Genomic DNA, 15,332 nt, shown 5'->3' with positions numbered 1-15,332 from the left:
GATAATGTAATTTTAACTTCCGCTTTACAAAACAAAAAAAAGCGGGAACAAACAGTTGTACAGTTTTGTTCCTCCTTTGCTGATGAGCGCGATGTGATCACTGACAGTGAACATGTTTGTTAGCCACTAATTATTATTAGCAACACGACAAAACTATTGTTGTTGAATAACTTGATTTCTCAGCAACAATATTGTAACCCAAATTCTGTTGTGATGAATTTCTCTTACTACTACCATGCTCAAGGTTCTAACTTCCTGGATACGATAATTACAAGAAAATCTTCAAGAATCCAATTTTCGAGAGAATTTCTCATAGAAGTGGAAAATTCGATCAAGAAAAGCTGAAAACACTCGGAATTTAAGCAGACCATTTGAACCACATCTTGAAAAGATATAAAATCAAGTCCAACCGTACATTAAATTGAATTGGTACTAAAAACAGAAGCTTTAACAGCTCACTTCCGAGACATTTTCTACAAAGCGGAAATTGAATTCTATAAAGAATCTCTTCCGGTTGCGTGATTTGAGCTAGGGTCGAATCTTATGATGGAATCCAAACTAAGTTTTAAGACTTCCTTCAGCTTCTTGTGAGCGTAAGTTTTATTAAAAATATTTCCGTTTTCACCATCAACTTGATTTTTTAGTATAATAGTCTAGACCAGTGGTCGGCAAAGTGTGGCTCCAGAGCCGCATGTGGCTCTTTGGCTCCTTAAGTGCGGCTCTGGCCCAAATATCCACGGAAGGCTCAATAATATTTTCATTTAAAAAAAAACTTGGTAAAAAAAAAAATTACATCTTATTTTGATAAATTAAAATTCTTCTATAAATCGAGAACATGCGTAATTTTTTGTTTAAGTTAAAAGATAGATAGGTAATTAAAATCTTATATTGTTGTAAAAATACGTAACGAACATCGAGTTTAATTTTATTAGTTTTCGTAAACGTAAACACAAACCATGGACAAGCTACCGGCTGAAATTGTTCGTATGTTATAGCAGGTTTCAGGAATTTAAAAACAGCAGAGCAACTTTAGCATTGGTCAAAAATCCTCTTAATGCTACGATAACCGAGTTGAAATTTTCTCCTTTTGAAATTGACATTGGTAGCTTTGAAATACAATTGCTGGGATTTAAAAAACAAGGAGATATGGCGCTCTAAATTCGAACGTCTTTGTGTTGAATTGGAAATATTGGTGAAGAAAAAATGTGATCTTAGTTCACAACACAAGTGGTCTGCTTTGAATGACCTGGAGAAGGAAGACATGATCATTTTCAACGGAATAGTATTCCTGACTCTTACGATCAGCTGAAAAAGCTCGCGTTTGCTGTTCTTTCCCTTTTCGGTTCTACATATATATGCGAACAATCTTTTTCAAGCATGAACATTATCAAGAGTAAACTGAGAAGTCGTCTTATTGATGAGAACTTGGAATCATGCCTAAAATTAAAAACAACAACATACAAACCTGACTAACTCAAACTTTCCAAGGAGATGCAAGCACATTGTTCGCATTAATAAATATTTATTAAGTATGAAATTTAGTATTATTTAGGGTACTACTTCTTTAGTGTAAGAAAAGTTTACTAAACAAGCAGATTTGGCTCCCATTTTTTTTTAAATTGTTGTAATGTTCATATTTGGCTCTTTGGCTAATAAGTTTGCCGACCACTGTTCTAGACTGATCTTGCCAACTTGACAGGTTATAAAACTTGCCAAATTCTGCCTTAAATCTCTTTTTTTTTCACCCTCTTTAAGTAAAGTAATTTTCCAATAATAAAATGTTGGTTAAATTTCGATTTTTAAGGAAACTACGAAACCGGAAATACTACTTATCTGAATATATATATATCACTTTTCTTTTTCTTTTCTTTTTTTTGGAGATTTTCTCAAAAATGTGTATTTGGAGATTGTTGGATTTAAGATTGTCTCAAAATTTAGTATATAAGGATAAATCACCCTAATATTGTTTGTCTTACGGAAATTTTTATTTAAATCCAAACGGTGTTAATAAGACATTAAAAAAATTTAAAAGAATTTTTGTGATAAAAATATGTAAGTTAGTAGTTTCGAGAACTGTAACGTGATGTTAAGGATATGGTTTTCTTAAAACTTTCAAATTCTAGAAAAAGTTAAAAGACAAATTGTAGAGTTTGTTCTGTGTTTTTTCCCTTCTAAGATTTTCATTCTAACCGCCATCTACTGCGATCCTTTCATTCCCTACAGACTTAACAAGGATTTAACGTTATCCTTTTCTAACTTTCTCCTCTATCTGCAGGTTTTTTTTTTTTCATCCTTTTTCCCCTGCATATTTTATCCTTGTCCCATCCTTTGCATTATCTTAACTGGTTATGAAGGTTAAAATGTAAATTTACATCGATACTAAGTAAAGTAATCGATTTTTTTCAGACGGGGCTTAACGTCCAACTACCAATTAGGTGTCGTGGACGGAGGCGCCTAGACAAACATACTTTACTATAAATTTCTTTTATTAACCATTAAATAAAATCCAAGACCTAAGACCGGAAATCGAACTCAGTACCACAATACATGCTTTACAGGTCTCACCTCTAACCGCTCGGCTACCGTGGCGCCTTCACAGATACTATGTATCTGTATACTGTAATATGGTTAAAAAATTTTAAAAGTACTCAGTAAATAATTAGTCAAAAATCACTCTTAATTATTCATAAAATGTATTAAAAGCCGAGCAATTTAATGTCATAATAAAAATCCTTGTCTGTTATCAAGTGAACATTAGATAAACTGTTATCACTTGAGATTAAATTAGATGGCGGGGGGGTGGAAACAAAAAATTTCGTAGACCTTCGAACGCAATACGTGACATTCTGCCTCCTTTACAAATATAAATAAACAACTGGCCCCCAGAGAGCTCTGTTTCTGGCCCTGTTATCTGGCTTTAAAGGACAACATTAGCCAGTAAGCGCCTTTAATGGAGATGGTGTTCGTGTAAACTGTTATTGTTTATTATTAAGTATAACAGTGTTTGTTATCTGGAGAATTGTGTTACACTTGGAGAGTTAGTTTTTTAAAGCCTCCCCCCCCTCGTAGACCTGATTATGTTCACCTCATTTTTAAATTTAAATTTCTCTTACTAGACTTCAGGGAAGTTCAGCGATCTTTATTGAGATATTGGGTATTTACTCGAATTTTTCTTTATAAGGTCAACCTGAATCAGAAAAATCAGTGTTTCTCAAAATTATGTTCTTTGCGAATTCTTATTTGATAGACCTAACAATAACTTCCGACTATAAAAAATCTTTCTTCCGGAAGAAGTATTTCGATTCAAATAGTTTTTCTTTTCTTTTGAGATTTTCTTTAAAAATAATCCTTGTATTTAAGTTCATTTAAATTTGCTACAAAATTCTGTTTATTATTTTCTTTAATTTTTTTATTTAATAACGAAGCTCATTGGCGTCCGGAGCTTTTTTATCAGTGCACTATCAGTCTGTGGACAGTATTCTCTCTGGTTCTTTGTCAGGCATCATCCTCGGTAGAGGAAATCTAAGGGCTAGCAGCTGGAGATTTGAAACCCTGGATCTCCACGTGGTAATCTAGAACGGACCTAGCTAATCCCTTCCCTTATTATTATTTTTTAGCCCTTTCTTTAAACCTTAGAAATAGAAATAGAAAAGAAAATTATTATTCTGGGGCAATTGTCCCCTAAGAATAAACACAGGTACAAATAGAGGCCTTAACAGTTTGGCCTGTGATTAAACAGAAAATAAATAAATAAATAAGTATTTACAAAAAGTGGAAATAAAAATAACAGCCGAAATTAAGGAAATAAATTAAAACAATTAGATTTTCGGAGGAAGCTGATTAGAAAGGAGATAACTGAATAGAAGGGATTTAAAGATCGATAGGGTATAGGAGCATGGCGGACAAATGATGGCAAGGAGTTCCAGAGAGAGAGGTAGCTCGTATTAGGAAGTACTTGTCAAAGGATGAGGTACAGTGAGAGGGAATGTAGAGATCGGATGAGCGAGATCTAGTGTTACGGGAATGGATGGAGGATTTAAACTTAAGGAGTTGAAAAATATAGGAAGGCCTTTGAGACTGGATGACTTGAAAAAGGAAAGAAGCCAAAAAATATTGGCGGCGATAGACAAAGCCACTTCAACTCATCGTAGCAGTGCGAAATGCGGGAGTCTCTGGAAATGCTGCAAATAAAACTTATGAAGCAGTTCATGAGGCGTTTGAGCTTAGCTTCAATATCACCAGAAAGACCGCCGTACACTAATCAACCATAGCGGAAATGGGGGAAAACAAGAGAGGAAACAAGGAGTTGCCGGATCTTAATTGGGGGAAAAGGTGACGGGAACTATTAAACTGCTTAAGGATATGGATGGAACGACGAGAGATTTGGGAAACATGGTTTTTCCAGGATAGGTTTTGATCAAAAGCGATACCAAGGTTTTGATACCTTACTACAATACTTTTGAGTATTCTTTTAATGAACATAGCTCTATAATTTTATCGTATCACTTTTCTTGAAAAAAATTGTTTTAATGCCTTTCTTGGGAAGGATTTGATAGTAAATAATCTTATTTACAAAATAATTGGTAAAAAGTCAGTATTTAAACTTTTGAACCTAAAGATTTGTAGTAAGAAAGGTCATATGTAGGTTAACACAAACTTTTTTAGGGATTTATTACGCACTTTTTTTTTCCATTTCTATGACAAGTTCCTAGTCAAATAGATGATTCAATACTTAAATCAATAAGATATCTTTTATCTGTATTGATTTTAAAAAAATGAAAATTAGGGACTGTTTTCAAAGCATGTATTTTTCCAGTTTTTTTAAAAAAGAAAAGTAATTTTAGTTCCCACATTTTCTTACTTTTTTATCGTGCGTCTAGAAAAAGGAAGTCTTATGATCGTGTGGCATTTTCTCCTTAAATGAACTGTCTACTGAAAATTTAATGATTTGTTTTTTTCGACAGTTTTTTTGCTTATATATACGAGGGGGTACCCAAAAAAAACCGGAATTATTTTTTAAAAGCTATTTATTTACAAATTTTTTACAGAACAACCTTATCCCCTTCAAAATACTCTCCATTACAACTAATACATTTGTCCTACCGGTGCTTCCACTGTTCGAAACATTTTTTGTAGTCATCTTTAGAAATGGCTGACAGCTCCTTCTTCGTTTTTTTCTTGACCTCTTCAATGTTGTCAAATCGGTGACCTTTCATGCCCTTTTTCATGCGTGGAAATAAGAAAAAGTCGCACGGAGCCAGGTCAGGCGAGTAAGGTGCGTGGGGCAACGGAACCATGCCATTTTTAGCCAAAAACTGTGTAACAGAGATGGCTGTGTGTGCAGGTGCATTGTCGTGGTGGAAGAACCAGTCTCCTGTTTGCCACAAATCGGGTCTTTTTTGGCGCAATCTTTTTAAAACTTCAAAGTCGACGGTCTGTGAACACCAGCTCTCGAATTTTTTCAACATTTTCGTCGATTCGGGCAGTTGATGGACGTCCAGAACGAGGTTTGTCATCAATCGACATGTCGCCATTTTTAAACCGAGTAAACCACTCGTATACTTGAGTTTTTCCCATAGCGTCATCTTTGTAAGCTGTTTTCAACATTAAAACACTTTCAGCAGCATTTTTGCCGAGTAGAAAACAAAATTTCAGAGCTGCACGTTGTTCACTTAAACTTGCCATCATAAAAAACGAAAAAAGAACAAAACAGCGCTGGTAAAAACAATCACTGCAGATGAACAGAACAAGCCAGGCAGACAACACAGGCAGGACTGAACTGGCAAGGAATTGCGCTATACACGTCTAGCGGCAGAAATGCGTACTACATAAGCTCCATGCGCGGCAACGCAATTCCGGTTATTTTTGGGTACCCCCTCGTATATATACATATATATACGAGGTGTGTTCAAAAAGTAACGGGAATTTTCGTTTTTTGAAAAAAATATTTATTTATTCATCTACATTAATATTGTCGCCTTCAAAGTAGTCCCCTTCGCATACAATACACTTGTGCCAGCGCTTTTTCCAATCCTCGAAACACTTCTGAAACTCGATCTTTGTGATAGCTTTCAGCTCTTTCAGCGATTCGCTTTTAATGTCATCTATGCTTGTAAAACGACGGCCTTTTATAGTTCTCTTTATGTTTGGAAATAGAAAAAAGTCACATGGAGCCATGTCTGGCGAATATGGAGGCTGGGGCATCGTTAAAGTTTTGTTTTTGGCCAAAAATTCACGAACAAGCAATGAAGTGTGAGCAGGTGCATTATCGTGGTGCAAAATCCATGAATTGTTTTGCCACAAATCCGGGCGTTTTTTTCGGATTGCTTCACGCAAACGGCGTTGAACTTGTAGGTAGTACTCCTTATTGATTGTTTGACCTTGTGGCAAGAATTCATGATGCACTATGCCATTAAAATCGAAGAACACAGTGAGCATAACCTTCACATTCGACCGCACTTGTCGAGCCTTTTTCGGTCTTGGCGATCCAGAATGCCTCCACTGGGACGATTGAGCCTTAGCTTCGACATCATATCCGTAAACCCATGTTTCGTCACCTGTTATAACACGTTTCAGTAGATCCGCATCGTTGTCGACTTCATTGAGTGACTCTTGAGCAACTTCCATTCTCCGCTGTTTTTGTTCGAAATTCAACAATTTTGGAACAAATTTTGCTGCCACACGTTTCATACCCAAAACATCCGAAAAAATTTCATGGCGTGAGCCAATTGATATGGCAACATCATCAGCGACTTCTCTGATTGTGATTCGGCGATCGTTCATAACCATTTCTTTCACTTTTTTCACGTTTTCATCGGTTGTTGATGTGCTTGGACGTCCAGGTCGTTCGTCATCTTCAACGTTTTCGCGGCCATCTTGGAAACGCTTATACCACTCGTAAATCCTTGTTTTACTCATAGCAGACTCACCATATGCCTTTATTAACATTTCACACACTTTATTTCATTTTTTACGCAAAATTTAATACAAATTCTTTGATCCATTTTTTTTAACAAACAAAAATCGCCAAGCTCGAAAAACACGTCTAACCTTAACGGCTGCCACTTAAGAAGTAAACAATGAATATTACTGAAAATTTTATCGTACTTCAGGGGCATGTGTACCAACATAATAAAAAAAAAAAATTTACAATCAGACTCTCCAAACCCGCGAAATTTAAAAATTCCCGTTACTTTTTGAACACACCTCGTATATATCACATGTTCCTCTTTTTAGCGGAATTAAAGAGGGCGGAAGTCTTGAATAGATTGAATAATCTAGATTATTCATTTCAATTATCAAGAGAGCTTTCAGTTTTCTTGATAAAAATTAAATATTGCTGAGATCTTCTGTGAGATCCCAATTGCGTCTTAGAAAACAACTTAGGTAGCATCAGTAGTTCGTCCAGCTCAGCCCAATATGGATGTCTAACCCTCCACGCATCTTCATCAGCATCATACAACGCTAGCTTCTTGTAGGAACTAGTTCCAAGGTATATTCTCTTCTAATATCTGATAACCTCTCGCAAGGACCGAAATTCTCTCTCTCTCTCTCTCTCTCCTCCAAACGCCTCCATGAAGATATATCCTCCAGCACCAACACGTGTAAACTGGCACAGAGGAAGCTAATAGAACCAGTGTGTACCCTATTCCTTTCAAACATCTGGAAGATTGTAGGGAGGGTAAACAATCCCTACTATAACTTATAGGCATCTCCCGGAAGATTGGCGGAGTCCACAATGAAGGATAGCCGCCAAAGTAAGTCTCTTCCCCATCGTGGATAAATCCCCCCCCCCTTCAAACGTGAATAAACTAAAAATCTTTTCCACAAAGGTCCATGTTAGAACTGAACTTAGAATTTCTAGAGAGCAAGATGATTTTTTTGTATGAATGTTTCCCATTGACTGTAGTATTATTTACTGCGGACATATGTTTCTAACGGAATTGTTGGAACTAGTATTGAGAAGGCCCTTTATGCACGCAGTGCTACCAACCCAGCTAAAGGAAATAACAAGCTTTGCATACAAAGTACAGGGGGAAAAAAAAATAAAATAAACAGGACTCCATTTCCTGCATCTCTATCCTCCACTAAAAATAAGCCTACATATTGCTCTGTCTTTAATAATAATAATTCTGTATTAATATTTACAAATATTTGACTGGTTTTATTTGAAGCAAATCAGCTGATACAAATACGATCAGCTGTTAATGGACGCTATTTGTCTTCTGCTCAATATTATTGTCAGACTACGTATTCGTAAGTCTATCTGAGATATTATTCACGTGAGTATGAATACTGACACGATTCTCTACACTTTATAAAGTTTTAACTGAAACATTTATGTTCAACACAGAATTTCAGAGTGATATCTAATTTTTAGTAGCACGACAGGATTTGAAAAACTGGTACACTTTAAGGAAATGGCACTTTTAGACTAGTTATGATCGGGACTTATGGTGGTACCCTAATGAAATATGAATGAATGAAAAAATAATATATAATAATGGGACTCAAAATACGATATTTCTGGTTCGAGTAAGTGATTTGCTAAAATCGATTATTTTGATTACACCTTACTTTAGTTACTTAGTTAGAGAATGTAAAGTAGAGAAACCAGTAAAGTCTGTCTGTTCAATAAGTACAATTTTGACGTCAAGTTCCTGTAAAGTACCACTTCACCAGCGGTTCCCAATCTTTTATCATTAGTGTGCCCCTTTACCTGATTGTTTCCTTAGTGTGTACCCCTAATATATACTCCTATATATATAAAATAAATAATCGTATTCTTGATTTGACGTATTGTAACTTTAAATTAACAATAAAACAATCTGAATATCGGTATCGAATCATTCGATATTATATTGGTATCGAAAAAATACTGCAGTATCGAATGAGTACTTAATTCTTGTCAATTTATATGTTATTCAGTTTTATTATAATAATTTTGTAATTAAGTTGTAGGAATCATTTATTATATAATTTTTTTCTCATTACATATCAGTATAATTTTTATATCTTCCGCCATAATTATTATTTATTTATTTTTTTTTTACCTGCCCCTAAACAATCTTTCGCGTACCCCAGGTTGGGAACCGCTGCACTGGACCATGGCTCACTCTACGTGAAACAAAGAGAAGTTGTCATTGTTTTAATTAAACGTTCACGTCACCACTTTATTTTATTTATTTATTTTTTTTTGCAGAGATTTACTTTTAAAGTATAATGCTTTAAAACTATTTTTAAAAGTTTTTACATAAATACTATTAATCCCGTAGGGTTTTTGTAAAGAATGCTCTCGAGTTACGGATCATTTTATTTTTATAATAAACAAATTAGCCTTCCAAATTTGGATCGTAAAAAACTGGATCCAGCATCAATGACTTCGCTTAAACTTGGTTATTCTTAGGATACAATCTGTCGGATATGATTCTACTATTAGAGGCATTCTCCTTTGCTTATTCCTAGCGAAAACCTGAATCTGCAGATTTAAATTGTCTAAATTTACAAAGTCTGTAACTTAGGTGATGTAACTGTAGATGGAGATGATTGACACTGTTGAATAATGTAGATTTACGAGGGTCGTTTGAAAAGTCCGTGCAAAAATAAAAACTACTTAATTTTTTGGGGTAAACCTTTTTTATTTTTCAACATAGTCTCCTTTTAGGCTTATACACTTCGTCCAACGCTGCTCTAGTTTGTTGATCCCTTCCGAATAATAGGATTTGTCCAAGTCTGAAAAATAGCCATTCGTTTCTGCAATCACCTCCTCGTTTGAATAAAATCTTTTTCCCGCCAGCCATTTCTTCATATTGGGGAACAAATAGTAGTCCGAGGGAGCCAAGTCTGGAGAATAAGGGGATGTGAAACGAGTTGGAACCCTATTTCCATTAATTTTGCGACCACAACTGCTGAGGTGTGAGCTGGTGCGTTGTCGTGATGGAAAAGGACTTTTTTGTGGGCCAATCGTGGGCGTTTTTCTTGCAGCTCGATTTTCAAACGGTCCAATAACGATGAATAATATGCACCTGTAATAGTTTTACCCTTTTCCAGATAGTCGATGAGGATTATTCCTTGCGAATCCCAAAAGACAGTCGCCATAATCTTTCCGGCCGAATGAACGGTCTTCGCCTTTTTTGGCGCAGATTCCCCCTTGGTAACCCATTGTTTAGATTGTTCTTTGGTCTCAGGAGTGTAGTGATGTATCCATGTTTCATCCACAGTGACGAAACGACGCTTAAAGTCCTGCGGATTCTTCTGAAACAGCTGCAAACCGTCCTTGCAACACTTCACACGATTTCGTTTTTGGTCAACCGTGAGCAATCGCGGCACCCATCTTGCGGATAGCTTTGTCATGTCCAAATGTTGTTTCAAAATATTATGTACCCGTTCATTCGAGATGCCCACAGCACTAGCAATCTCACGCACCTTCACTCTTCTGTCATCCATCACCATATCATGGATTTTATCAATGATTTCTGGAGTAGTAACCTCAACAGGGCGTCCAGAACGTTCAGCGTCACTTGTGCCCATATGGCCACTCCGAAAATTTTGAAACCACTTATAAACTGTTCTAATCGAAGGTGCAGAGTCACCATAATGTTTATCAAGCTTCTCTTTAGTCTCCTGAGGCGTTTTGCCTTTCATAAAGTAGTGTTTAATCAACACACGAAATTCTTTTTCGTCCATTTTTTGAAAATCACTCGACTTCCTCGATTCAAACGAATGCCAAACACAAAGAAATAGACCGATCTGGCTGAAACTTTGTGTGTGTTCTTCCAAGAGATGCTACTAACTAAACATAACCTCGATACGCGCCAGTGGTGCTATCTCTCTGACTTTGCACGGACTTTTCAAACGACCCTCGTATTTAGAAAGATAAAAGTGAGCTAAATAGAATTAATGCAATTAAATGGCCGGTATTAAACACTAACTAGAAACGTGCGATAGTAACAATATTAATTCAATTTAAAAATTTTGTCTGGCTAAACAGTAGCTAAGAGTGGTCTAAACTTTATGAAAAAGCTTATAAATCCTTCCACTCCCTCAGAACTGGTTTAAGGATCATTTTCCTGGATAATAAACGTTATATTTCCTGTAGGTTGTTTTTGTTCAAAAGCTTATTTACCCCGGGGTCACGGTAGCACTAAGTTGAAATATCAAAAATTTTAACTTTCTATGAGAAATAGTATTTTTTGGTTAAACTGATGACGCACTCAAAAATCAATTTGTTTTTTAGCCACAGGGATAGCTTCCGGTGTGAAAAATCGAAAGTCTTCTTCAATAAGAGAATAATTCTCTTATTAATTAGATGAAGAGAAAGTGAAAATGTTAAACAGTACGGTTTATATATGGGCGAGTTTATTGCTAAGAAGGAATCGAAAGAGAAATTGTGATTAAAGCAGAAGTAGTGATTGAAAGAGAAAACTTGGGAATAGAATATGGGAAAGTGGACAGAAGGAGAGTGTTTTTGATGAAAAGTAAATTTGATGGTAGAGGGGGAAGGCGCGCGGGATTAGCAAGAGTGTGGTCGCCAAAGAGAACAGATAACGGGAACTCCGGCGAGGTTAGGAGTCGGCGGGGAGTATCCACTGGCCAAGTGAAACCTGCGCCCCTCAAACTGTCGCGAGAGTGAACTTTTGATGAAAGTAAAAGATCTGGTGGCCTCAAAACTTTCATTCAGCCTACATCAAAGTGGCGCTTATGCTCTTCTGTATTACGTGCCATTGCGGATTGCGGAATCCTGTCGTTCCTTTCACGGGTTTTATTTATTTATTTATTTTTTTGGGGGTCAGTAGAAGTGATTCGCCAATATCTCTTAATATTGTGCAGTTAGTGACCCATAATATTAACGTTTGCTAGAATTTAAATCGGAAGGAAATCCATTAATATGAAGCCTGCTTCATCTAATTTCCTGTTTACTTACCAGGCTTAAGTTGACAATACAGGCAAGGTGGAAAATTCTCGGCCGGACCCAAAAATCTGCTATCGATGAAGTTATTGATAGAATATAAGCTTCTCTTCCGATTGCAGCGTCTCACGTGTTTGTAGAGAAATCTGTCTGACCGGAACCGTCCGTTTGTGTAAGAGGTGTTAGTTTTGTTTTGCCGAAAACATGACACATGCAGTAGAGCAACAAATTGTCGTGAAATTTCACATCAAAACTTGGTGAAACCGCTACTGAAACTTATCTTTTATTAAAAGAATGATTTATGATGATGAATGTTTATCAAGTGCGCAAGTTTTTTGAGTGGTTCAAACGTTTCCAAGATGGCCGAGAAGACGTCGGAGATGATGACCGCCTAGGGCCGCCCTTCCACATCCAAAACGGACGGGAAAATACGATTATAATTAATCAACATTACTACCGGTGAGGTGCTTGCTTAACTTCCGTGAAAGAGTAAAGGAGAAAACGACCCGATTTTGTGGAAGAACAAGTCCTCAGGGTTCTCCATCAAGACAACGCGCCGGCTCACACTGCATTGTCTGTCAAGAACAATTTCTAGCCAAGTACTACATCCCAGTTTTAGGCCCGACCTGGCCCCATGTGACTTTTATCTGGTTCCCCAAAGTCAAATCCGCATTAAAAGGAACACAGATTTCAGTCTGTTGAAGCTGTAAAAGAAAACACGGCACGCGTCATGCAGGAGCTCACAGAAAAAGACTTCCAGCACTGTTTCGAATAAGGGTAAATTCGCTTGGAGCGTTGTAGGGATAGGGGAGGGGTGTATATTGAAGGTGATAATAACTAAATGTGTATAAATTTAAAATAAAATGTTTTACAGCAGTAGTCTCGTTATTTAATAGCCATACCTCATATAATAATAATAAAATTCTAGACGATAAATAGAAGGCTCGTGGCAATTTTGTTTTTTATTACTATTTAATATTCCATTAATTACATTTACGCAAATAGCATTGCAAATATTGAGAAACGAAATGCATTTTATTTTAATTCAATGATTATTTCATTATGTGTGGGGGAAAAAAATAATAATCGATTTCAAACCCTGCTCTGGAAACAGCTGATATAAATCCCACCTGTTGCTTGGCGTCTGTGAGTTCCATTCACCCAACAATATATGCAACAATTTGTCTCCATGGATATTTGATAGACTTGATTTATGTATAGATATCGAAATCTTAAGGCTAAGGGATTAGAGTAAATTGTTAGTGTACGTGAAAAGTGTGGTATTTTATTTGTATTTATGTGTGTGTGAGCCAAGCTGCTGGTTATGTCAAGGTCGCACATCGCTCCCATCGGACTTTTTTCTCTCTTTGTGTTAGTTAGTTAGTTAGTTGTTGTGCATATATACTAACACAGAAACAAATAACAACACAGTTCTCCCTCCTCCTACACTTTACAGTAACATTAACAACAACAGCACAGTGCTCTTTCCCCCCCCTCCCTCCCACCGGTGGGTAGTGTTAGTGAGTTTGTAGTTTAGCTACGCTGGTCTGCACACTAACCACAATTAGTCATACCTCCCCTCTACCTCCCACCATCCCTCCAAACCGAAACTGAAGTTTTTCCTGTACTCCATAATAGTCGCTTCTTTTCCATTGTTCGCTTCACACGATCGACTATTATTTGTTGCGCGCTGACTGTATGGTTGATTCTTCCTTCCTTCTTACAATGCTACCAACTAAATCTCAAAACAAGAAAAAAATATAATAAAATAAAGATGTATACTTTCTCTGATAACCAATTAGTTACTTTAAACACAAGCACACTTAAGTCAATGAGACGAAAATATTAACCAATACTTCTTCTTTGTTTTTTGTGTTAACCATTCGATAATCTCAGTTCGAGTAGCTTAACTGTGACTAAGTAGCTGGGCTTGATAGGAAAGCCTTGAGTGCCTAGATAAACGATAGTAAAGTAAAGTAATTGCCTATTTTTTCAGGCGGGACTTAACGTCCAACTACCAATTAGGTGTCGTGGACGGAGGCGACTAGCAAACATACTTTACTGTAAATTTCTCATATTAACCATTAAATAAAATCCAAGGCCTAAGACCGGTGGAATCGAACCTAGTACCGCAATACATCTTAGCTTCGCAGGTCTCGCCTCTAACCGCTCGGCTACCGTGGCGCCTTGAGAAAAATGATAGAAAAAGATTTCTTGTACAATTTTCCAAGGTTCTAATTCCACATTTTCCAACTTTTAAATATTACATATTAATTTACTTTCTATGATTACTCCCAGCTTTATAGAACTGCTCATTAAATTGAATTCGACACTGCGAAGGCACTCAGAAATGTCCTTAAACGGAATTTTCTCAGAAAATTTATATAAACCCATATGAGGATGTAAAAATAAACCAAACAAAAATCGTATTTCCGTTTTCCAAAAAAACAGTAAACTGTTAGTTCCTGTTGCGGGGTTTCCTTCAAATTCGAAATTTTAGCAACAAAATTTAACCTTTCTTACTTATAAGTAAGTCACAATACTGTTCATTTTACTAAAATGATACTTTGAGGACCTATTCAATCTTCTTTCTTTACTCATAATTGTATTGTCATTAATAAATATTTGACAGACCCAGGCTCCACCCTATCTTGTTAAGCAAGGTGTAATGATTGGATGCTATGGGTCTGCACGTGTCATCCCAGCTCGTGTAGTATATGGAAATAAGAAGAACCTTGATAGTGGGCGCTAATGACCAAGAAGTCGATGCGCCGAAAAAAAAAATAAAATAAAATAAATATTTGAATAGACCATCGTGAGTACAATTTATGTAAGTTTAAAGTAAAACAATCGATTAATATTGCTTTATAAATGATCGGTCATCGGGTGAGATCTAATCGAATTGTAAAGTTTCACGTTCTGGTTTGTTTTATTATACTACAGGTATATTAGAGCTTACACTGCTTCTAAGCAACTAGCTCAGTAAAGAACTGAAAAGGCGGTTTTGGAGGGGAAAAAAATGGCATTCAGCTGCCAAATTAGGAGGCAACTTGAATATAAATTTTTATTTACAAATTTGCCTTTATTTCTCTCATCCTTACGCCATGGTTTGGATTAATTATTACTCCGGTTTGTTGGAAATGAAAGACTTATTTTATTTTATTTATTTATTTTTTTTATATCCACCTTTTAGTCCATACAAAAATCTTTTGCTGATAATCTGTTTTATCTAATTTTTTTTAAATTTTACAATTTATTTACAGGGCGTGAAGATCTGTCTCCTCCAAACTCGCTGAATGGTTATTCAGTGGATAGCTGTGATGGTTCTAAAAAGAAAAAAGGGACAAGTGCTAGACAACAGGAAGAATTGTGCCTTGTCTGCGGTGATAGGGCGTCTGGGTATGTTTTGCCTGATTTTATTTCG

General features: G+C 36.2%; 1 protein-coding gene across 7 annotated transcripts in view; it reads left to right on the top strand.

The window, feature by feature from the left end:
• The window catches only part of EcR (Ecdysone receptor), a 310,735-nt gene that overhangs the window by 278,169 nt on the left and 17,234 nt on the right, over window positions 1-15,332 (top strand). For all 7 annotated transcript variants that reach the window (XM_074113808.1, XM_074113805.1, XM_074113809.1 and 4 more), the window contains one exon: window positions 15,172-15,307. In XM_074113808.1, the coding sequence (XP_073969909.1) occupies window positions 15,172-15,307 (136 nt within the window). The remainder of the gene's footprint in view (window positions 1-15,171; window positions 15,308-15,332) is intronic.

The sequence above is a fragment of the Rhodnius prolixus genome, unplaced genomic scaffold, assembly GCF_049639745.1.
Source record: "Rhodnius prolixus isolate KJV_2025 unplaced genomic scaffold, Rpr scaffold_7, whole genome shotgun sequence".
In the NCBI taxonomy this organism is placed as follows: Eukaryota; Metazoa; Arthropoda; class Insecta; order Hemiptera; family Reduviidae; genus Rhodnius; species Rhodnius prolixus.
This window is presented reverse-complemented; position numbering and strand designations above follow the sequence as displayed.